This window comes from Nipponia nippon, unplaced genomic scaffold, assembly GCF_047370975.1.
Source record: "Nipponia nippon isolate SJK-2023a ecotype South Korea unplaced genomic scaffold, ASM4737097v1 scaffold_11, whole genome shotgun sequence".
NCBI classification, from domain to species: Eukaryota; Metazoa; Chordata; class Aves; order Pelecaniformes; family Threskiornithidae; genus Nipponia; species Nipponia nippon.
Window position 1 is genome coordinate 13,894,902 of NW_028262302.1, and position 25,574 is coordinate 13,920,475.

Sequence of the window (25,574 nt, forward strand, 5' to 3'; positions counted from 1 at the left end):
TCTTGCCATGTTTTATTTATTGGCATTTATAAAGCTTCCTGGAAGAGAAACAAGTACATATTAAGTTCTCTGCAATTAAAGAAAAAATTTGCACCAAAAAGTTAAGATCTGCTCAGTTAGTATATTCAGAGGATAGTGAGCAGCATGAGTCCATTTGTAATTTATAATATTTGTCATGTAATTTTTAAAAACTAAACATTTCCTTCTGCTTTGGCTCACCAAAAGCAATTTTATTCTGAAGCAGCTATATCTCCTTAAATAGACATGACTACAAGAACAAGAGAGACTGCACAGAAGCCATCTGATTTCAGTTTTCTTTATATTTGTTATAGAAAAAAAAGGTACCTATTCCAGTCCAGTTTAAATGAAGATGTACATTTGAAGTACCAAACTGAAATGTTCTCAGCTGAGGTAATTTCAAATTCTCATTACGTTTATCACGTAATGCAGAATTTACTTTGGTATACTATGTGTGGCTGCTATCCTTTCAGAAATCAAACTGCCAAATTCATTATCTTGTCTACAATGGAGTAAAAAGTTTAAAATAAAAATTCAATATGGTCAATCCACTTCCAAATTCATATAAGTCTTCCATGAAACATTAACATACTGCAGAAAAGGGACTCAAGCAGTTCTTAAGGTAAATACAGTAATTAAGAAAAAAACCCACTTTGCTAGATTTCAAGGCAACGAAAGAAATTCACTATTTGACCTCTACATAAATAAATGCAAAGATTTCTTGCATTATTTTGGTTGATTCTGTACAAGTTTCAGTAATTAATTTTATTTAAATAACTCTTACAGCAATTTAATCCAGGATCTTAATGAAAATGAGAAGTAAAGGTTGATAGTTCTAATATAGAACTTGCACAACAGTTACCTTAACACTGACTAAACAAGGAATGGCATATAAAAAGATTTAGAAATTACAGATTTTAAACTGAAGATGTTTTATCTCAGATTCACTATGAAGATGACTTTTATCCTTTAGTATACAACTTCATTCTTTACCTGCCAAACAAAGTGTACAAGTTATCACAGCAAAATTTACACAATAATTGACTTTGGCCTTGGTCTTACAAAGACCTATTTACACATTTGAGATAAGTAAGCATCTTCTTCCCTTTAAATTCTATACATGTGTTCAAGCTTTAAGCCTATATTTGGATCTACAAAATCCTGCAAGATAAAAAGTCTCTCAAATATACATCTTAGATCATTAGAGTACAGTGCCTTTATATGTGTGAACCTATCTTTTGCTAAATTACCCACTCTTCATCACATGGACACCTCTAGAACATGAAGCACTCACTTCCACAGTTAACTCCTTGGTGCTGATGTGTTTGACTTGAAAGCAGCTATTAGTTGAGGGGAGGGCAGATAAAATCAGTGTGCAAAAATAGATTAGCATGCCTCAAATTGCCCCCAAATGTGACCAATCCTGTAAAGAAGAGATACATGTCCTAGCGTACATTAAGTAAATACCATAAATCGTGTTTGGGAAGACTGCAGCTGCTCAATAACCACACTCGCACATGCTCACCGTCTTATTCTTTGGAGTTTGTGTTATTAACTGAACAACTCAACTAAGACCAATTTTGGCTGGAGATTATTTTTTTTTAAATGCTGGTTCTTGAAGGCCCACTGACAATGGCAGATCATTTTAATGGAAAAATGGATCTCAACACCAAAGAGTTAACGCTGTCTATGCATAACTGAAACAACTCAGAGTATAATTAAGGTTTAAAAATCCTTCTATTTGTCTTGTGACAATCTAGCAACAAGATAGATTTTTCTTTTTCTCAGTTTAAGATTTAACCCACACCCAAAATGAATACCTGCTATAAAGGCAGCAGTTATTCATGCTACCATTAGAATTTGCAAAGCACTGGTTAGCTCGTAATTAAAAGAAAAGCAAGGTACAATTGCAAACAAGTACATGACTTTTTACACAAGGCCTCATTGTGGTAAATTATATACGGCATAGTGTTCTCATTTTCCTTAAAGTGCTATTATCATCATATTGATACAAGATCATCTACTGTTTTAGGAGGTCTTTTAGTACAGCACCAGCACTGGCATCAGGGGACACTGGCAGTGGTGTAAAAGTAGGCAATGCATCAGAAATAGGTTTCATAAGCAGATGTCCAGAACTACTAGCAGGTGTTATGAGAGGCACTGCTGCAGATCGAGGTGCTAAAAATGGATTTGTATTTGGTCTTCTGCTCATTCCCGAGACTGCAGAATCTGAAATGTAAAAAAAAACAAACAAACAAAAAAAAAAAAACAAAAAAACAAAACCCAACAACAAAAACACTTTGTTAGAAAACATTCATAAGTCTACCCAATTTTACAGCATTTGTTCACAAACAAGTTCTAAAATTGCCTATCACTTTTGCAACATGAAAATCCTATCTTCTTGCCATGGACTGTAGATGCTCTCAAAGACTTTCATTCTCTCTGTCTTCTCTCATCTTGGATCTCATCTGCCACTGCTTCTTTTGCTGAACAATTCCTATGTCTACACTTCAGACCACCAGTTACAAGACTGACTTAAAGATTAGGGCACTCCCAGAACCTGCCAACCATATTGTGCTTGTTGGCAGCTGAAATTCATTAACAGCTCAGGCTACCCCAAAAAACCCTATACATCTCTGTGACAGGCAACATGAACACCCTTTGCCAAGGTTCACTTTATGCATGCACTGTCAATGTCAGACATGAAGTATCTGTCACGTTGACTCCAGCACTATGCAAAGGCATAAGGGCCCTTGTGCACACACTACGATGCAGCAGACAGGTAGGTTTCCCACCCCATGGCGTATTGGCACAGCTTCCCCAGGGTCAGCCCCAAGAAAACCCCTGTAAATAAGCACTATGGACAGTGAGTCACAATTTAGTCTTGAGGCGAAACTTAATGTTCGTCCATTAGTCAAATTCTAACAAAATTTTAGTTTTAATAAAGTATTAATAAACTATTTTTTTTAATCTAACAATTGACTTGCCCTTCCTCACCTTCCCCCATCAAATCCTCACTCAGCTCCAGATGTAACCTGTTCTCAAGGTTCCTACACCAGATGGAGAGCAGAAACTAAACTGACATTCCCATATGATACTAATTGTTTGGATAGGGGATTTAATTCCTATTTTTTTAGTTTTAAAAAAGGTCTTTCATCATGTAAACATCCTAATTCTCATAAATGCATTTCTGTGTGGATATTATACTGACATTTGTGTCCAGCACTTAAAAGCTGCTACCATATGGTTTATTTCTAGGAACAAAAAACTTAAAGCACCCAAACAATTAAAGGGATATATATAATGGGTGTCTAGTTTTACAAGCCAGCAATTTAGCTCCTGAATGGATAAAAGGAATCAAGAATTTAGTTCCTCCAGACAAGGAAATTGTTGGTTGTGTGTGTCCCGTACCCGCCCCCCCCCCCCCCCCCCCCGTAAAACAGGTGCTTCACCTATTATATGACTGTTATACTACAAGGAAGAAGAGTAAAAAGAAAATTAAACTTAATTTAGGTTTATTAAAAAAATAAATACTGCTTTCAGAGATAAACTGGTATTTCACAGTAGACATTCATACTTTGTAACATCCAACTGCTTTATGAGAATTGAAAGAGGGGTTTTTAGCATCTCTCTCTCTGCAGATCTATATAATACATAGGTTTTTGGGGTTGGGTTTTTTGTTTGTTTGTTTGTTTTTTGAGTTTACAGTTAAAAGTTTCAATCAAAACAAGCTTCTGCAAATCAGCAGGACTGTATTAAGGTGAAGTCTTAAATGCACTAAAAAAAAGTACAAACTGGATCTGTTAAACTGAAGATTTGGATCTTACATTACTTAGACAAAAGTGCATTAATTTCAACATGCATAATATAAGCATAATTGTTCTCTGCCTTAGAAAAATCAAAGTTAACACTCATGCACTGCTTACAGAAATTTCAAATCAGGCCATATACTCAACTGATTTTATTTCAGTCCTCTCTGAGCAACCAGGCTCTAGATACCAGAGAGGCACTACAAGGTTGGTGTTACCTGCATTCTTCACTCAGTGAGACCCAAGCTATCAACAGGGATGCTGAAAATCAGGACTGGGTTCACCAATATACCATACGAGTTGTCTGCACAGCATCTGTTTGGCTCTAACAGGTGCTGTTAAAGCCTTTCCATATCAAAGGGAATTTGGTCCCTCTAATCTTCTGTATTGAGATTTTTGGAAGAGGGGAAGTGGGAAGGAAGAGTGGGGGAAGAAGAAAAAAAGAGAAAAGAAAGTTGGAAATTGGGGTGGGGGGGGAGAAATCAAATTGATAGTTTACAAGTGAGGAAGCACAGAATCATTGAGATCCCATTGAAATTTCTACCTTTATTTATGTTCTGTGTAAAGATTCAAATTTTCCTTCAAATGTTACCTTGCATTTGACTGTTGCATGGCGTACTGCTAGCTTTACCAGCTCCTGCTGCTCCTAAAGGTTTCATATCATGAACAGAGAGCTTGGGTGGAGGAAGGCTTGGGCAAGATTCTGTTTCAAGGAATTTCACAAACAACTCTGAAAAAGACTACAACAGGCTACTAGTTATTACATTTTACTGATGCTCTGTTGAAAAGTATGTAAGTTAAAAATACATACATACATAAAACAAAAAGCTGTCAACAGCCTCCAAAGAATTTTGTACTGATACTTAGTACTACGTACTTAGTACTTGGTACTAAGTAGTCCTTAGTGAGTGACAATGAAATTTATTTTCAAAATACAGTTTTTTGTTGTCTCAGTAAGTGGTATTTATGTGAAATTGATAAACTCTAAACACAACACACATACTTCCACCATGGTTCCATTATTGATTTAAGCCAATTGTTTCAAGAACCCCATGCTGCTACTGACATCACAGTATTTCTTGTGTCCATGCTCAAGCAAATCACTCCTCCAGAAACACATAAAACTTAAACATTTCTCTTAAAACCCATTGCTTGCTTTATTTGACAAAAAGTCTTGAATAAAGGAAGCATGGAATGATTACAGTGTCAGTAGCATCACAAGGTAAAATTTTGCTTAGTAAAGACTGTATTACACATACAAAAGCATTAATTTTCCTCTTTTAGGTCCGTAGTTAATCAGACCACAATCCTCTGGTGGTCTAAGTGCCTGCATTATTTTAGTGGGCAAAAACCAACCCTACACTTTAAGATAGTTTACAGGAATCAATTCTCAACATGTTTTTCTAGCTCAATGAGCAAAAAACCAAAGTTAATCCAAAAAGCCCAATCCCTCAGTGCTCTATCCTTGAGTGCATTTTTACTGGTCTGCAAAATGGAAAGTTCCATAGATTAACTGCTCCCATGGATCATGCTATGAGAACTGTTGCTTTACAGTATTTGAAAGCTTAAAACATCAACTTTATATGCTGTACATAAGAGGCACTAGCTGCAGCAGCTCAGAAAGCTTTTCAAATGAAATTCGAAGGACATATGGGAACACAGTCATCAAAATATGGTGTCATGGTCTTCTACACTGTTGAGTATTGCAGAATTCCAGACTCCCACATTTATTTAACCTCCAGCACTGTCCATCTGCAAGATGAAGTCCATACTATAAGAAGTCAGTGATCCTAGGAACCAGTGGAACAGTAATTGGATTTCTGTATTAGCCCAACACTTAGTATTGTACAATTTTCATCAATGCCTACATCCTTATTTAGTGCAGAAAAAAACCCTCATGCCAAAGCAGTTGCACAAAAACAAATAATGCAAGATACAGCAGCATCAGTAAATGAAGCTCAATATACTGATGAACCAAACATCAGCATTAATACGCTACTGCCCCATTTTTTCCACTCAAACATAGAGAATGTACAATTAATTCTTACGCTATTAAAAATGTTCTGATAAGTTGGCCTCAAAGGTGTACTAGGGACACTCTTTGACCCAGCTCCTCCACCAAGCCAGCCAGTCACCCATCTTGTAACTCCTCTTTGGTCTTCAGATAATAACTAGAAAGTATTAAAAAACACCAAACAAACAAACTTAGGAAACCAAAAATAAAGCAGGAGATAAAAGAAACTGCAACATTGTGCTCATTACATTTATTCACCATAACTATGTGGGAATCCTACAGATAAATAAAAACTTTAATTTCTGTTAAAACCTTATTCTTTGCTTCCCAAAGACTGGAAGTCTAAAAACCTGGCTCTTTATTTAAAAATATAAGCCCCACATTCTTCACAATACCTAGTGGTACAGATAAAACTGGCTTACTTTCCTGTAACTGACATATTAAGCTATTATACACAACAGCACAAAGTTAAATCCCTTCCTTTCTGCATTAGCATTCCTCAGCAAAATGAGATCTGGTTTATTAAAATAATGTTATCAAAAGATTCCATTAAGATCAGCATGTCCTGCATAAAAAATGAATTCAGATGATGGAACAAAAAAACATACTTTCCCCACCAGAAGTGCCAGGACAGGCACATTTAGTTTGGCAGCAAGTCATTCTAATTTCAGGTAAGGATACCGCAAATAAAAAAAGAAGTCTAGTTTTCTGCAAAGTATTACCTGATCAAGTTCTTCCTTTTTTATTCCCAAGATACTTCCCATTAACCTTAACACTTCAGGACGTTTATTTTTTGGAGTATGAAAATGTCCAACAAAGAGATTTCTCATCAGGAGCCTGCAGAACAAAGGAAGCTTGTTATACAATCTGCTCTTGTGTAACAGTTGATATTGTAATATCAATGCATGTATTCCTCAAACTCTCGCCTAATTTACAATAATCGGAATAAACAAATCTAGTACAAGGAATTAAAAGGGTACCTCACTAATTTCCTTCCTGTACAAGTTATAACATTTCTTATACAGTAAGTGTCAATTTGGACAGTACTAGAAATATTGTATGCAGTAAAGTGAAACTGAATTGTACACGAGCAAGTTTTGATAGAAGTACTACAATCAGGGAAAATGTTTATGCCAAGATCTTGACTCAGGAGAGCGTTTAAACAGATACTTATGTGCAGTCCCAAATCAAGACCTAAGGAAGAGGACAGGGGAACCCATTTGCCTATCCCCGTTTCAGATCTAATGGGTAAAGAGAAGAAAAAAAAAAAAGACCAAGGAAGAGAGATTTACACAACATCCAGGTGATGCTAGCTACATGAAAGGGCTTGCTGTTCACACCTTAGACATTATAACAGACGTTCACTAAGAACTTTTATCTGCATTTGCAGAGCTCATCCTGTTGAAGTGCGCTTCTACTTAAGAAACACATCAGTAATCCAAATTTACATACATATTGGTTTTACTAATCAAAATTACTATTTACAACCACCAAGCAACTCAAAAAAGTCAAAATAATCAAATTATAATTACAAGATCACATACAGAAGCCCAGTTCTGCACTACTCTTTCAACCGTGTTAGTAATATATCTGTACATTGTGAGGAATAAAAACCGAAAATGTATACCAAGTCTTTCATTAAAGACTTACTTGTCCACTTTTCCTTCTGTGCTGTTCATAAGATTCATTAGTTTATTTTGTACATCTTCTAACATTTCTCTTCTGATCTCACCTATAAAATGTTATGTCACAGTAAATAAACAAAAATTGAAGCTTTGTTGCAAAACATTAATAATATACGTTTTAAAATAAAAATATCCTAATATTGTTATGGTGCTCTTGTTTAGAGAAACAAAATCAGCTTGATTTTTTTATTAAAAAACTGTCAACTTAATAAGTGATTGTTATTTGAAATCATAAGCTAAAATTTCTGGAATGATACTCAATGCTAAAATACAGGAACACACAGAAAATAAATCAATTGCAGAAGGTCTGATGAAATGCTCTGTTCCACCTAGATAATACAGAACTGGAAAGAAATTCTTGATCAAGGTCTATAGTCCTGTGGTGGCAATCTTTTTCATAATCTGACCAAACTGCACATTGGCATCAGGTCTTTTGATCTCAGTACTTAACCTCAAATATTTCCTAAACCCAGCTATTCTTCATACTCTACTATCAGGTTGCTAAAGCCTTGAAGTACTAAGGAGTTCTCCAGTCTCCCAGGAGAATTACCGGCTAGCAGAGCAACATCAGTAACTTGTTGTGGGTCTCTTCTGTTAGGACCTTTCCTGCTCCTGTTAACTGATGCAAGCTCTTGAAACAGCACACTGGGACACACTAATGCATCCTAAAACCAGTGCTGTGCTTCATGATTCAGTATACTGGCTAGAAAGGCTCTGTAGAGATTAATGCAAGATTCCCCATACATCTGGGAATACAAACATTCAGATAAAAATGGCAGAGATGAAATGCCACAGCTACCACGAACCAAAGACAAAACTGAGAGGAAAATGGCAAACATTTTCAGTCAGGCATCATGGCCTGCAAATTAAGTGAATAGGCCAGTATTATAAGTTAATTAAGATGAGGTTGTCTAGGAGTGTGCTAGGAGTCACTACACAATTTTCTGCCTTTTTTTGCACACTGACTCCAAGTTCTGATACTGTTCTGTTGTGGCTGCAATGAAATTGGTTCATCTAGGGTATCACAACACTGATAAAGACATTCTTGGCCTACACAAAGGACCCTATTTTTCGTCTCCACAAACCTGAAACAGGAACTATTAGAAGAGTAAGAGAGGAGTTTAGATTCTGCATTCACTAGTGCGATAACTTTTCAGCTTTCTGAAATTCTTGACCTTAATCAATGATTTATCTACTGTCTACACACTTGAGCCTCACGACATCAGTGTGTTTAATGAGGGAGATACAAATGTAGTAGCCCATTTTATTCGAAGGAGCCATGGTGTGATATTGTTATATTCACTCTTGCCCAATCATTTCACAGCACCAACTTCTCTACAATTCTAAAATTCCACTAACACAAATTACTTGTTAGCTCAAATACAGAATATATCCAATTACCTCAATCATTCTGTGTCAGTAACTCAGGCTTCCTCTGACCTCCCATAAAACTCAAAAATAAAGCTCATAATAAAGAAAAAAAATATCCTAAAAGTTTTACTTGCCATACATATTTTACAACAATCTAACTGTAAGGAAACAAGGCACAAAGTTTTCTCTTTATAAAAACTCAGATATACCAGAAACCGGATAAAAGTATCTGATGTTCAGGTCTACACAAGTTTGTAGAAAACACACAGAGTAAGAAGTGCTAGAAAAACTTATCACACTTAAATCTCCAAAGACAGGACTTAAGAACACTGGCAGTAAAACGTTCTCAGACAAGAAAACAAATAATTACCAGGTACAAATAATTCTTAGAAGATAAACTACAAAAGTCTTCACTTCAAGACAGCAAAAATATAATTTTTCACCAAACTGAAGTTCTGCAAGATAGTACCTTTGAAGTTACCTTTTTCCTAATAAAAGTACAAGTAAGTCTTAGTCACACACAAAAGCTTGACAAATGTATTATAACATGGACTGTCCATGTGAAGACCAACTCTACCCTACAGTTATATAAGCAGAAACGATAACCTTTTTCTCCTCTCCCTCTATAAGGTTGAATGCTTATCTCCAAATCCTATGGAAAAACTGCCGATCAACTTAATTTCCCTACCATCTTAACACTTCTTGGGCTCCTGCTAATTGACAGTGCTTCATTTAAAAAACAAAACAAAACCCACAGAAGATACACTTCTCTTGTATCTATCTTGCCATTAATTTCTAAAAAGCCTCAACATCTTTGTAAGAAAAGTGACTTATAAATTTTTATAGCCTTCAAATCATCTGGGATGCATGAAAAACATTACACTAGTTTCCACATGATTTTCAATCTTTAATAAATGCATGCCACAACTATGTTGACACAACATGGTTCTTAATTAACACCAATAACTCCATAAGAAACCACACACTTTTCTTATATATACATCAAAGAGCTAGGCTGTGAAATTAATACAACATAATATGTCCTGTTCAAATACTCCACATCTTTACATTAAAATTCATATTTGTGAAGTAAAATGTTTGAGAGTACAGAGTAGAACAAACTAACTAGTGTCAGGCTGGGAAAGTTCTTATTCAAGGAACATAAGAATTAAGCTCCTTATTCAAAATAAGTTAAAAACAAAACAAAATTATACATATTATACAACAATGTATCTTGTAACAACCACATCCATATGCACTGAAATCCATTCCAATAATGTGACTGCTCTTCAGCACTCCCCTCTCTCTCAAAACACCAGGGTGAGGCACAGGAGAATTAATCCATGGTTTCAAGGTTTAAACTTACTTAAAATTATGCTACTCTGTAAACGTGGTTAAATAAGACCCCAATACTTGAAGGAAAACATTTGCAATATAATTATGGAATGATAACAGTTGTAGGAGCATACATGGAAGTTGAGTTGTTATTTGGGTCTCGACGGACTAAAAGGGAATTAAAAAAGTTAAACTACTAATGCCACAAAAAGATAAACAAAGAGCATCTGAAAATGAGTTTCAAGTAAATCTCATGCTGTTGCTATTGCTCTACAAAGCAAGACAATTGCAAGTTTCCTTTTCAATTTTTATTCACATGATGAATTTTAAAACAAATGTATTAACAATTCAAATGAAATGTTACTGTTGTTTTCTATTTTTTCCTGGCAAAAAGGTTTTATATCAAAGAGGACCAACTTTGAAGGACAGCTACGCAGCTATATTCCATCCACAGTGACTATGCAACTCTATCATTAAACATTTTTTAAATGGAATATTTCCTTCTAAAATAGAATCTTACAGTTGAAAAGGATTTAAACACATTCTTCGTGTGTATGAAAAGACCGAATAACAAAAAAGACCTGAGCCAAAATTCAGCATGGACTGCTGTAAACCAGACATTTACAACAGTCTCCAATAATTTGTTAACCATTTATGGCAATCCAGAAAACTGCATCTGGTACATCTTATACTTTTCCCTTAAAATCACTTCTCCTGCCAAAAAAATCCATAAAGAAATCCTTCAAAAGATTTGGCCAACAAAACCGTGTCTGGGAATGTATTTGGCCTATTTTCAATAAGACATTATATGTTTTCTTGTGTAAATAGAGAAAACTGAGTGCCTCTTTTTTTCAATAAAAATTATGACTTATTCTACAACATTAAAGTGCCGTTTCCTTTATGCAACAATTCCTTTTCAATTTTTTAACAAGTAAATCGCTTGCCAATACAAGATAGCTTGATAAAATACTGAGATTCAGTTTTCTCTCAAAGTTCAAACCCCTCTTTCATATACAAAGGTTCGCAATCAAAATTAACCAGTAATGAAGAGCTCCCCATTTGGGAGTGCTATATTTGCCTATGCCAAAGTTAATTTCAATCCAGGGTGTCTGAAAACTTTTGCTGTGAATGTCTGTAGCAAGACAGAAATATACAGATCAGTCAATTCAAAAACAAATCAGTATTTAGTTGTACATTTCTGTAGCAGCTTGAAATGTAATTTAGCTTGTAAAATTCATGTGTGTACTCAGGGACCACTCCTATGACGCCCACTTGGATGCCAAATTGCACTTAGACACAACTAAATTTAAGTAAGTACACATACAATTACATAGTAGAAAAGTTATAACTTTTTTGTAGAGTTCTTGCTGAAATTGTGAAGACTTTCAAATTACTTTTCACACCAACTATCTGATCATAAGCAAGTATGCTTTAACAAAATATTATTTATTTCACGAGTAAGACAAATTATAATTTAAAAATGAATAGCAATAATTAGTTGTATATGTTCAGAGCAAGAGTTACCACCGCATCCAACAGAGATGATGTTCCAGGTCTCGGCCCAGCAAGCCTTAATTAAAGGCATTCACCCAAAAATTTCCCACAGATGTAGGAGAAAAAAACCAAAAAGAGCTGGTAAAGTAACCACAGAGAGTGAGCAAACCTCTGTTCTTCAAGCTCCCTTTCTAGAGCCACTTCAGGGACCAATCACAAGTTTTCCTCTGATTTTAGATTTACCCCATGTGCTTAGTAAAAGCCTGACCAAAACAGGATGCTGCAGTAATAGCAAAATATGGTGACACACAGAAATAAAAAGGGAAAGAGAAATTAGGACTTAGTTGGGAAAATGGAGGAGGAAAAGACAGATGAAGACAATAAGAAAAAGAAAAAAGCCTAATATTCCCTCAGCAGTCGGTACTGTTAATAAGTTCACCCATATCAGAACCGTCATGCAACTAGACACAGAGAACCTTCTTGGTTCAACATTGCAGACAAAATTACAACTCAGGGCTGAGATGTAAGTACAGAAATTCAGCAAAATTATTATTAGTCCTAAGTCCTGCTTTAGTTAATGCTATGACTCCTTTCTCATGAAAACTAAAATTAATGCAGTAATGAAAGAAAAAAAGTGACCTTGTTACCCATATAGCTATTTTGTCACCTCAAAGTGAGTTGCTGAGCTTACAAATTTTACTGATGCTTGATATTCAAATACATTGTATAGAAGTTACCCTTCATTTTTTCCATTTGATTAGACTAAATAGCATAAGGCCATAAAACAGAAATACATTGAAATCACACCAGTTTTTAGTAAAAGGTTATTCCGCCTTTTTAGGCTTTCCTACAGTTTTAATGCTAAACATGTTTATTAAAGAGAAGGCTATGCATGTCTTATGGAATTCATGTTTCAGTGATGTCAGAAGGAGGGAAACAAAAAAAAAAAACCAAAGCCACACCCCAAAACATTCACAGAATCACAAAATCAAAGAAACATTTATGTTGGAAGGGACGCCCAGATCATCTAGTCCAACCCCTCTGCTCAAGCAAGGTCATCTACAACAGGCTGTCCTGGATCATGGCCAGCTGGGTTTTGAATATCTCCGTGGATGGACACTCCACATCTCTGGGCAACCTATTCTAATGTTTGACCACCCTCACCATAAATATTCTTCCTTTTCAAAACTGTTTCTTCTGGCAAATTCCTCTACCATCTGGCCAAGTTTTTTCTTCAAATCCAAAGTAACGACATTCATCAAATATTAGAGTACTTAATCTGAGAACAATATGAAAGGCATCTTTCTAAATATGAGGAATCAGGAAGCTTATTTGAAATGAGATCTAAAAACACAATCTAAAGATGTGCCCAAGACCTTCCACATAATCTCTTCAGACAGTCTCACATCCGTGCAAGAGCTGCTCCCTCTACATCTCTTACCAACAGCACACCCTTTCTCTCTACATCACTGTATTCCTATGTCTATGTCAAATATGGTAGGTACTTACTTTGGAAAATCTGACAACATCTGGTATTTCACAAACTTTTTAAAAAGAGACTTACACAGCTAAATGAAGGGCTTTGGTATTTAGGGGGGGAAAAAAACCCAGCTACTACAGGGCTTTCTTTTGAGAAAGATCCCTAACAGAAGGATAAACACACTTTTTCAAATTTGCTTTATAAACAAGGAAGTCCTCAAAAGGTGGCACAGAATGACTCTTTTCCTTATAGGAGATGAATTTTGATAAGTTTCTAGGAATACTACATTGCCTCCTCAGCTGCTTGGAATGTCTTAAGCAGAGATAAAAAAAAAAATGTAGTTACCTTCTTTCTTAAGCTCTTCAATCTGCTCCTCTTTGATATCAAGCTGCTCTGTAAGCCTTGATGCTGCATCCAGTGCAGCGTTTGCCTCTCCTAAACTCTCCTGAATAGATGGCAGGAAAGGGAAAAAAAAGAGAAGCAAGGGAGTTCACTATCACAATTACACTAATACCACACAGATCAAACATAACAGATGCAGAGACTTCAATCACTTGTTCTTTAGAATAACTGGATTGTAAACATCCTCAGAAAATGGATCGTCAGCAGAGGAATGCTACTTTGCTGACCTTCTGTTAGTGCCCCCCTCTCTTCCAAGGAAGAGAGAATTACATAACTTAATGCATTCTTAGACAGTAACACTTAACACGGCAGTTAAAACCCAAAAAATTCAGTCAAGAATTAGCATTCCGTTTCACAGGGTTCAATTTCATTATTCAGCCCACCTGCAGTGATACAACTTTTTCTTCTAAGTTTTCTGCTTTTTTCTTCCATTCTGCAGTCTGTTTTTGGTGTTTCTCCAGCTCTGCTGAATACATAGCTTTTTCTTCTAAAGGGTTAAAAATACAAAACAAAAAAATCTTGAGTCACAACAGGTAACTCTTTTTAGGATACGCAATTGCAAAACCTCAGCATTATCATATCTGGTCTTCATGAGGTAGAGACGGAATTCAAATTTCATAAATGGAATATTGACCATCAGTTTTCACAGGGCCAGAATTGGTTTTGTAAGTTTTTAAAAGGACAACACATTCTTAAATTCAAGCTATCAAAAACAAAACCAGGTAACTAATACTTAAAAAGCACCAAAATATGGTTAACTATCCCAGCTGAAAAACGCTTGTTGGAATCTTTGCTATTTCTTGACAAAACTTACCCTGTTGGAATTGCTCTAGTACCATCTGCAGGTTGGCCAGTGACAATGCATACTGCTTCACTTGGTCCTGTGAGATGGTGAGCTGTAGCACAGTTTCATCTCTCTGCTTGGAAACCAGGTTTAACTGCTCTTGCAAAGACTCAACTTGCAGACTAGCTTGATGACTTAAAGAAAATAAAACACATTATTTATGAAGACAATAACAGAAGTCATCACAGAGAAAATTAAATCCCAGCAAAAATAGCCTACCTTTAATTTTTCAGCTCAATTTATAAAAATGAAGGCAATTTTTTTTTTCCCGATTCCTCTTTTAAAAAAAAAAAAAAAAAAAAGAACAAAAAACCAACCTAACAACAGATTTTAAATAAGTCTGGTAATAAAATTCTGGCAATCAAAAAACCCTACTTTTTTTGAAGTGCGTTAGAAAAAGAAAAAACTAATCTTTGTTGTTCATTATTGTAACAGTATCTTTACCAAAAAAAGAATCCATACCTTGCTAATTGTCTGCTTCAATTACGACATGAATCAATAGGTCTTTCTACCAATTTTTACTTTTAAAGCCAGTCTCCAAGAACTCAGTATATCTTGCTCCATACTGATGACTGAACGCCCCATTTAACTTCCCATTATGTAAAAATATTATGAACCTGATTTACTCCTATGCCAGTCTTTTTAGCATGTGCATATCAGGTGGGAAATAGACAGTATTTCTTGAAAGGTATTTGACAAGTTTGTTGAAGAATTAAGAAACATTCTGATGAACAGTTTTTACACAACCTTCTCCCAACTATTCCATTTTCTCCACAGTTTTTCACAACAAATTCTGCTCAACTCAGAAATTTCTTTGCTGAGAACGTTAAGAGCAGAATCCATCTTGGGCACTTAAAGAAAGAAGAAAGACTGCAGCTACATACATATTTTTTGATTAAAATACTTGTTCATTTGGACAACTGTAATAAGATGAAAAAAGAATTCTTTTGCCCAAAGTAACCAACATTCCTTTAAATAAAACAATATTAATATTAAAGCAGTCAAGATAAGCATTGAGTAATTTTAATACTTGGGTTTTCATTGTTCTGGCTGAAAAACGTGATTATGGCAAATAAATAAAAAACCACAATTGGCTCTAGCCTCCCAGATTCTGCTACCCGTGAGAACTTCAATGCATCTTGCTTTAGATATGTAGGCTAAAAAGAAAAAAGCTTACAGCAGTGTATACTTTCCATGGTATAGGGTATAAAGTAAGGATATGTACCTGTCTCAAAAGCAATTCACAAAGCATGACAGTCACATCTGTGCATTGAAGTGTATAAAATAAGACTCTTTCAAATTGAATGAAGCCTTGACTTAAAAGTAAGTTAAAGTCCATCTTTTTTTATTTGATTTGATATTTTTTTTTTCCTCAAGTGCTTAGCAAGTTATAGAATGGTAATTCAATAAAATAAAGCCATCAGTACCAATCTAGCTAACCACGATATTTACAACCAATGCCACTGCTATATAAATTAAGACTACCTGGCATTCTCCACTGCAGTAGATGAGGACACAAGTTTTTCTTCCAAAATCAAAACTTTCTTTCTTAGCTTGACCTCTCTGTCTTCTGCAGCTAAAGCTTCTCGCGTGTAGGAGTCTTCCATTTCTAAAAGGTGATTACGTAACCTCTCCAGTTCCTGATTTAGGCGTTGCTCTTTCTCACGGAAATGCTGTATCTGTGTAGAACATACCTTAAGTTGCTCGTACTATCACCTTTCATAATAATTTAAGCAAACATAAAACATGTCCATTGAAGCATATTGCACGTGTATCAATTTTAAATGATTTTTACTAGTGATTGCTACCACAAATAATCCAGAAAATATTACAGATGCAATTTCTTATTATTTTTTCTTTTACTTGTTGCAACTGTAAATTAGTTGGTGGTGTACCTCACTCTGCAGGGCACTGCTCTCCATTTGCTTCTGCTTGAGCGCTACCATGACTTGGTCTCTCTCTTGCTGAAAAGTAACAGCCTTTTCCTGCATTGATTTAACTTCATTTAACAGTTGATTCAATTCTCCTGTCTTGCCCTGTTGAAGACACAAACAAGCATTTCAAACGAGGTAATAGTTTTACCAAAGGAGACATAGTCTTCGCCCAGAAGAGCATAAAGACAATACTGATCTAACAAAGAAAAGGGCAGGACACCCATGGCCCTACAGCATAGAAAAACATTCAGAAAAAAAGTTATTTTGAAGTTATTTCACTCACATGTTACAAGACAAAGTAAAAGTTATTGCTAAAAGACACTACACAGATGCATTGTCTTAACTGACTGCTGTGAATGAACAGATACCTACCTATCTTTAGATGAGAGGTATGTGTTATGTATCTAGTGCCTCAGACACTTGTATACTTGAAAATTTCACTTTTGCCCCAGTATTTAGAATCTATTCTCTGCGATACCTGTTTATTAGGCCATGCACATGTAAAGCATCAGCCTAGGTAGGTCAACTTGTCTGAACATAGGAAGACTAAACACATGAAGAAATCTTTAAAAACAAACCATAAGGTGACCTCACTCCCAAAGATTAGCCTTCAAATGAATCACAGCAATTTCCATCACGTTTTCAGATGTCAAATTTCAATCAGTAATGTTCCCACTTACATGCAATTTACTGCAACTTTACATTAGCATATAAAGGAGAAGCGGGAGTATGTCAGTTATGCAGAATTCACATGTACACGTGAATGCATTCAGTTATTTGAAACTTTTCAGCATGCTCTTTACCTTTTGTTTCATATGTTGTTTTGAAAGCAGTTACTTTCATCGAATATGTTGGATAAAATAAACCAATCTTTGTTTAATATTTATGACCTTCAATTATTTGTTTTTATTAATCAAACTGAATATAGTAAAATTCTTTTTGCAGTAGAACCATAAACCTGCAGGCAAACCTTCTCTTTTTATGTCATGTCATCTTCAGACACACACATAAAATACAAAATTGTTTGAATACTATTTTTCCTAGTTCTCCATGGTGAACACAAAGCGTGTAACAAGAACTTCTCCAATTTGTGCAAGAAAAATGTCCAGAAAAAACGTTGCATGCTTGTGAAACTGAAAGCCTAAGCCATGAGTGAAAGTCTTCAGGCCAAAGACATGCAACACAGAGAACCTAGCCAGACAACGCAGATTTCCATGAGTTAGAATAAAAATTAAAAAACAAAACAAACAAAAAAAACAAACAAAAAAACCCAACAACAAAATAGTAGGAGCGTGAATTTGTAAAGTATTAGTATATTTTATATAGGCAAGACTAATGAACATAAGTCCCAATGGTAATTCAAAGCTATTTTTCACGATGTAACTGTACTTTGAGACAATAAAACTTCTCATTGTAATTCTACAGTATTTCTTTAGAACGGGATAGGAAAACCTCTACTAGAAGCAAACAGCGCTAAACATCTGTCCTAAGTCAAACTTCTGAAAAAAAAAAAAAATCCTAGTTTTTCACATGTATTATGTCAAAGGTGAGATTTCCAAATGATAAATTTAAAGACACATACTGTTAAATGCAATTAATATTTTGCTTTTACAAATACATTACACTGCAGATTTAGTTGGTAGTTTGAAAATGCTTCAAAGAGATTTGAGGGTGGTGAGGCACTGGAACAGGTTGCCCGGAGAAGCTGTGGATGCCCCATCACTGGAAGTGTTCAAGGCCAAGTTGGATGAGGCTTTGAGCAACCTGACCTAGTAGAAGGTGTCCCTGCGCATGGCAGGGGGATGAAACTAGATGATTTTTAAGGTCCCTTCCAACTCAAACCATTCCATGATTCTACAAAATTTTTTATTATATTTATAGTAGGGGAAAAAAAATAATGCCAGGTCACTTAGCAATGGTTTGCATAAATACTGCTCTCTGATAATGGACAATGCTCATAACTTTGGAAAATGAAGAGGGATGCTGAAGGCAACAGGAAGAATAAGAACAGTATGCATGGATGGGGACAACTGTAAGAAAAGATTGAAGAATGGTGACCAGAACCATCAAGACAAAGAGAATGGGGACCCAGACAGTACAGAGGAAAAAGAAAATTATCTGTTTGGAATTAATTACCAGAAAAGACTGCCCACTAGGACATACTCACTTTCAGAGCCTACAAAGCAAACCAAAAATATCTACATCCTCGCAAAACTACAGGAAGACTTTTGCACTGTACTTAACGCCTATTTCTCAAAGAGAAATGGCAATTCACACATTACTTCATAACTACAGCAGCAGCAGTTCATACAACATGCTGTTGACCTGTGTATCACGTAATTCTTTGCTCTTTTAAAAAAGATTATTCCTCAAATTACATACGCAATAATTAATAAGCCACTGCAACTTTTCTCTGAACATATGCTTTGAAAAAAAGTATCAGTTTTTCCCTATGTCAAATTGTAGAGAAGAAACCATTAATTTAGCTTGTCCAATGTTTTATCTTTTGTTTGCAGCTGGAGTTTCTCCAGCCATAAAAGCAAGATACATAAACCCATTCATCTCACAGGGATGTTGTGAAGCAATCACATTGGAATGATGAACGCTAGAGGAAAGCACACTGGAAAATTACTCGAGTCAAGAGCTTATGGGTAACAATGAAGGGGCAGGCTAATATGGGTGACACTGTTGTGGGTGTTTATTACAGGCCACCTGGTCAGGAAGAGGCAGTTGATGAGGCCTCCTACAGACAGCTGAAAGTAGCCTCACAATCACAGGCCCTGGTTCTCATGGGGGACTTCAACCACGCTGATATCTGCTGGAAAGACTACACAGCTAGGCACACACAGTCCAGGAGGATCCTTCAGAGCATTGATAACTTTTTGACACAGGTAGTGGAGGAGCCAACGAGGAGAGGTGTGCTACTGGACCTTGTACTAACAAACAAAGAAGGACTGCTTGGGGATGTGAAGGCTGGGGGCAGCCTTGGCTGCAGTGACCATGAGATGGTGGAGTTCAGGATCCTTTGTGGAGGAAGCATGGCAATAAGTACAATTACAACCCTGGACTTCAAAAGAGCTAACTTTGGCCTCTTCAAGGACTTACTTGGAGGATTCCCATCGGTTAGGGCTCTAGAAGGTAGTGGGGTCCAAGAGAGCTGGTTAATACTCAAGTATCACTTTCTCCAAGCTCAAGATCAAAGCATCCCTGTGAATAAGAAATCAAGCAAAGGGGGCAGGAGACCTGCATGGATGAGCAAGGAGCTTCCAGCAAAACTCAAATGGAACAAGTTGTTTAAGGAACGTGGAAAAAGGGACAGGCTGCTTGGGACGAATACAGGAACACTGTCAGAGTATGCAGGGATGCAGTGAGAAAGGCCAAGTTCCACTTGGAATTAAATCTGGCAAAGGATGTCAAGGACAACAAAGAAGGGCTTCTTCAAGTACATCAGTACCAAAAGGAAGACTAGGGAAAATGTGGGCCCCCTGCTGAATGAGGTGGGTGCCCTGGTGACAGAGGATACAGAAAAGGCGGAGTTACTGAATATCTTCTTTGCTTCAGTCTTTATTGCTAAGGTCGGCCCTCAGGAATCCCAGACCCTGGAGACAGAAGAAAAAGTCTGGAGAAAGGAAGACTTTCCCTTGGTTGAGGAGGATCAGGTTAGGGATCATTTAGGCAAATGGAACATCCACAAATCCATGGGCCCCAATGGGATGCACCCATGAGTGCTGAGGGAGCTGGCAGATGTTATTGCTAAGCCACTCTCCATCATCTCTGAAAGGTCATGGAGAACAGGAGAGGTGCCTGAGGACTAGAGGAAAGCCAATGTCACTCCAGTTTTCAAAAAGGGCAGGAAGGAGGACCCAGGAAACTACAGGCCAGTCAGCCTCACCTCCATCCCTGGAAAGGTGATGGAACAGCTCGTTCTGGATGTGATCTCTAAGCACGTGGAGGAAAAGAAGGTTATCAGAAGTAGTCAACATGGATTCACCACGGGGAAATCATGCTTGACCAATCTGATAGCCTTCTATGATGGCATGACTGGCTGGGTAGATGAGGGGAGAGCAGTGGATGTTGTCTACCTTGACTTCAGCAAGGCTTTTGACACTGTCTCCCATAACATCCTCATAGGTAAGCTCAGGAGATGTGGGTTAGATGAAGGGACAGTGAGATGGATTGAGAACTGGCTGAATGGCAGAGCTCAGACGGTTGTGATCAGCAGTGCAGAGTCTACTTGCAGACCTATAGCTAGCAGTGTTCCCCAGGGGTCAGTACTGGGTCCAGTCTTGTTCAATGTATTCATCAGTGACTTGGATGAAGGGACAGAGTGTACCTCCTGCAAGTTTGCTGATGATACAAAACTGGGAGGAGTGGCTGATAGACCAAAAGGCTGTGCTGCCATTCAGTGAGACCTGGACAGGCTAGAGAGTTGGGCAGAGAGGAACCTAATGAAGTTCAAAGGCAAGTGCAGGGTCCTGCTCCTAGGGAGGAATAACCCCATGCACCAGTACAGGTTAGGAGGTTGACCTGCTGGAAAGCAGCTCTGTGGAGAAGGACCTGGGAGTCCTGGTGGACAAGTTAACCATAGGCCAGCAATGTGCCCGTCCAGCCAAGAAGGCCAATGGTATCCTGGGGTGCATCAGGAAGAGTGTGGCTAGCAGGTCGAGGGAGGTTATCCTCCCCCTCTACTCTGCCCTGGTAAGGCCACATGTGGAGTACTGTGTCCAGTTCTGGGCTACACAGTTCAAGAAAGACAAGGAACTACTGGAGAGAGTCCAGCTGAGGGCTACGAAGATGATTAGGGGACTGAAGATCTCTCTTATGAGGAAAGGCTGAGAGAGCTGGGTCTGCTTAGCCTGTAGAAGAGGAGACTGAGAAGGGATCTTATCAATGCTTACAAATATCTTAAGGGAGGGTGTCAGGAGGATGGGGCCAGACTCTTTTCAGTGGTGCCCCGCAACAGGATAAGGGGCAATGGGCACGAACTGAAACACAGGAAGTTCCATCTGAATACGAGGAAAAACTTCTTTACTTTGAAGGTGACAGAGCACCGGAACAGGCTGCCCTGAATGGCTGTAGGGTCTCCTTCTCTGGAGATATTCAAAACCCGCCTGGACATGATCCTGCGCAACTTGGTCTAGGTGAACCTGGGGGGAGGTTGGACTAGATGATCTCTAGAGGTCCCTTCGAACTCCAACCATTCTGATATATACACAAAAATGCATTACTGTGTGACTAATTTTAAAAGATATTCATAAATATGAAGGCACTTACCTGTTCTTTTTCTTTCAACAGCTTCTCAAAAGCAAGAGCTTTTTCCTTCATTGAGTGAGACTCAAACTCTTTCTCTTTCAGCATCATTGAAAATTGCATATTAGTCTCCTGAAGTGCTCGGAATTCTGTTTCTTTTTCCCTACACCTTGCAACTATTTTTTCATTTTCTTCTTTCAGTTTTTGAATATCCATTTCTAAAATTAAATTTCTTTCTTTAAGATTAGTCACAGCTTGCTTCAAAAGCTCATTTTCATTTTCTTTGTTACTAAGATTTTCACTCACAGAAAGTAACTGATCACTTTTAGATTTAATTAATATGTCTTTTTCCCTAAGTGATTTCTGTAAGACATCATGCTTTTCTTTGATCTGCCTCATCTCTGACTCAGTCTCTTCTTGACTCTTTCTTTCAGTCTCTGATGCTGTAGCCACAGAATCAGATAATCGTTGATTGTTTTCCTGAAGAGTCCTAATAGTTGAATCTTTTTCTTGCAACTTTTTTTTCAGTTGTTCCAACTCCTTTTGAAGGAGTTTAGACTCATCACTGAGTCCTTCAGAAGCACTGCATTGAACGCCTGAAAGCTGTGAAACAGTGGAAGCCACTGCCACAGACGGCGTTACCAAATCAAGTTTACTCAGGAGAAGATCCTTGGTGTTATGAAGCTGTCCTATGCTGTGTTGAACTTGTGCTAATTCCTGACTAAAACTTTTCAGCTTTTTCTCATTCTGTTCATAACTCTGAATCAAACCATTATAATCTACCTGCAACTTTGAATTACTATCGCTTTCAACTGAAATTTGTGCTTGAAGCTTGTGTAACTCTTCTTGGAGGTGAGCTGACTCATGCTGCATGTTCTGAACCGTAGTTATTACTTGTTGCTTCCACTCTTCCATCTTCTTTACTTGCTGTTTTAGTTTATCACGTTCTTGTAGAAGTTCCTCAAACTGGTTACTGTTAACACCTCCTGACCCGTTATCAGTACCTGTACTGGATGTCTGCAAGACAGTCAATAAGGTTTGGCATTTCTGACTTAGAGCATCTATTTCAATATCTTTTTCTCGAATGATACGGGATAAATTCTGAATAGTTTCTCTAGACATGTCTTGACTGCTGTTTTCAGATCTATTAGATAACTTTTGATTCTCCTCTTGCAACCTTACCAAAGCTGCTTCTTTAGCAGCGACTATGTCCATGATATTACGATACTCTGTTTTTAACTGACTGTTTTCTCTTGTCTTTTCACTTAGAACTGCTAGTACTTGTTCTCTTTCCATTACATAAGCTTGCAGCTGCTGCTGAAGACAAAGAACATCCTGCCTATAGGATGCTGAGGAAACTCTAGCATTGAGAGCTTGTATTTCTAAATCCTTCTCTTGAATGATCCGAGTAAGTTTGCCAACTTCATCCTTAGACAACTGATCAATTTGCTGACTTAGAGAAACATTCTTTTCATTTAGAAGCTTAATCTCCATCTCCCTTTCTTTGATACCTTTTACCAGTCTTTCAATTTCAGCTTTAGATAAGTCATGTTTTTCATTTCCATTTTCTCCATTAAGAGTCTGAACTTTGGTTTCCTGAAAAAGATCAGAGGAATCAGTTTGAATAATCTGCCTCTCTTTGTGCAACTGAGTTTTAATTTGTTCAATTGTTTTCTGCAAATTTTTTATTTCCTCATCTTTCTCTAAAGAAAGCCTTTCGTGTGTGACATTCATTTGCTCACACTGAAATTTAGACTCATCTATTTCCTTTCTTTGCTCCTGCAAAGACTGCTGAAGTTGCACTGTTGTTTGATTCTGATCTTCTATTGTTTTTTTGTGAACTTCTATTTCTTCTTCAAGATTACTCTTTATCACTTTCAACTGCGTTACCTCACTTTCAAGTTCAATAATAATATCTAGAGTTTTAGGCTCAACCACATGCGTAGATCTACTTTGCTGATCCTTAAGGCGTTCGATTTCTTCTTTCAAATGATTATTTTCTTCCTTCATGACTGCAAGACTTCTGTCTTTTTCCTCCAAGTTCTGTTTTAAGACATCCTGCTTTTTTGAAACTTTCACATATTCCTCAAGTTCCTGCTTCACCTGTAAGGCTTGATTTTTAAATTTTTCAATAAACACCTCTTTTTCTTTTATGAGTTCTGTCAACTGCTTTTGTCCCCCTAAGCTAGTAGTCAACATCTCTTTTGTTTCTTGATGGTCGGTTTCCATCTGCTCAATGCTCCTTTTAAGTTCAGCAATCTCAAAGTCTTTCTCTTGATTGAGTTTAACTAGGCGCTCATGTTCAAGCTGCAATGCGGTGGTATCCATACTACGTGCATTTGATAATTCTTCAATAGTTTGCTTATACTTCTGTGCTTGTTCCAAAAGCCTCTTTTCCATCTGGTTTAATTCGCTCTCTAACTGTCTTTTTTCCATTTTCAAAGCCTCCACGACAGTGTCTTTTTCCAAGTAAACTTTACTTTTCTCAGAAACAGCATCACTTAACTCCTGTTTCAGTTCTTCAATGGCTGCTGTCAGCTTTCCATTTTCTGTTCTGAGATCAGACAGAGATTTCTCTAAGCCTTCATTTAGTTGTTTATTTTCTGAAACGGCATTCTGTAGTTTTGCGATTTCTACTTCTCTTTCTTTCAGAATCAGATCTTGACAAGTGTAGTTAGATTCCTGATTACTTTTTTCTGTTAACTTGCTCAAGGATACAGAAAGTTCCTCCTCTTTTTCCTTTAGTCTCTGCTGCAATTCTTCAATTTCTTTTTTATTATGCAAGTTACAGTCCTGGGCTTTCTGTAATTGTTCCTGAAGATCTTTAATATTATCTTGAAGCTGCTGCTTACTTATATGCAAATCATTAAGTGCATATGAACATTGGCTGAGTTTTTCTTTCTGATGATCTAACTCCTTAATAGTTTCCATCTTCTCAATTTCTAATTCTGATACTTTCTTTCTTTCAAGATCTATGTCAAATTTCAGCTGTTTGATGATACTATCATTTTCTGTGTGTTGTTTTGACAGCTGCTCTTTCAGTGTAATCATATGCTGAAATGAACACAAACAAGAATCCATTAGGAGAGGAGACCCAGCTGAACTAAGCATTTCATTCATTTTTATCCTCTGAACAATAAAAAAAAATTGAGAGAAAACAAAAATGTTTCCTAGTTGCCAACACAAGTTGGCAAGTAGTATCAAATAGTGAATGCTAAATTAATTAAAACCAAATACCAAATAGGGATAATTACATTTCATTAAAAACAAGAACATTATCTACTCCAAAAGAACCCTAACTACCTAAATCAAGGAACAAAAAGAGAACTACCTAAGAAAAAGACTGTCAGAATTTGTCAGGGCAGTTGGAATAGGTATGCAGCAAATACCCATTACTTAAAAACAGGGAGGCACTAAATTTAAAATAACAAATTACAGAAGTGAGTGCATATCTGTATATTCTATTTTCAATTTCTTGTTTGAGCTTATTTTTAAACACACTTGCTGGCATTCATTTCATAGGAAAACACTTTAAATGTTCAATTGCATAAAGTAAACCAATATTGAAAACACATGGCTTGCAACTATATGTTTACAGGTCAAATATATCAGAACAGTGACAAAAAGGTATCATTCCATTTTGATTACATATAATCGGTGACTTTTTTCGCTCCACGAATGCTCCTATTGTGAAGAACTTGTAAAAAAGTAACTTAATTATTTAACATAATTAAAAATAAAGAAAGGAAAAGAAAAAAGTTTAAAAAAATCATTCACGTTATGCATACTGTCGTAAGACACAGGTCAAAACATTAGCAGGATAAAACCTGCCAAAAGTCTTGCAAGGAAAAACCAAGTAGTATTTAACGGACTTCGGAAGGTCACATCCCTTATGGATAGCTGACATGCCATATTATTTCTTTATCCGTAACAAGTGC

The 25,574-nt window shown here is 36.8% G+C and overlaps 1 protein-coding gene across 5 annotated transcripts in view; it reads right to left on the minus strand.

The window, feature by feature from the left end:
* The window catches only part of TRIP11 (thyroid hormone receptor interactor 11), a 37,585-nt gene continuing 12,011 nt past the window's right edge, over positions 1–25,574 (minus strand). For 4 of the 5 annotated variants that reach the window (XM_087747524.1, XM_087747528.1, XM_087747527.1 and 1 more), the window contains 11 exons: positions 21,661–24,690; positions 16,348–16,488; positions 15,938–16,131; positions 14,423–14,586; positions 13,992–14,095; positions 13,552–13,651; positions 7,492–7,573; positions 6,564–6,678; positions 5,876–5,998; positions 4,420–4,567; positions 1–2,247 (listed from right to left, as the gene is read on the minus strand). In XM_087747524.1, coding sequence (XP_087603650.1) covers positions 2,039–2,247; positions 4,420–4,567; positions 5,876–5,998; positions 6,564–6,678; positions 7,492–7,573; positions 13,552–13,651; positions 13,992–14,095; positions 14,423–14,586; positions 15,938–16,131; positions 16,348–16,488; positions 21,661–24,690 — 4,410 coding nt within the window. In that variant the 3' untranslated portion in view covers positions 1–2,038. Of the gene's footprint in view, positions 2,248–4,419; positions 4,568–5,875; positions 5,999–6,563; positions 6,679–7,491; positions 7,574–9,938; positions 10,401–13,551; positions 13,652–13,991; positions 14,096–14,422; positions 14,587–15,937; positions 16,132–16,347; positions 16,489–21,660; positions 24,691–25,574 lie in introns of those variants that run through there. The other variant, XM_087747525.1, reaches the window with a different exon arrangement.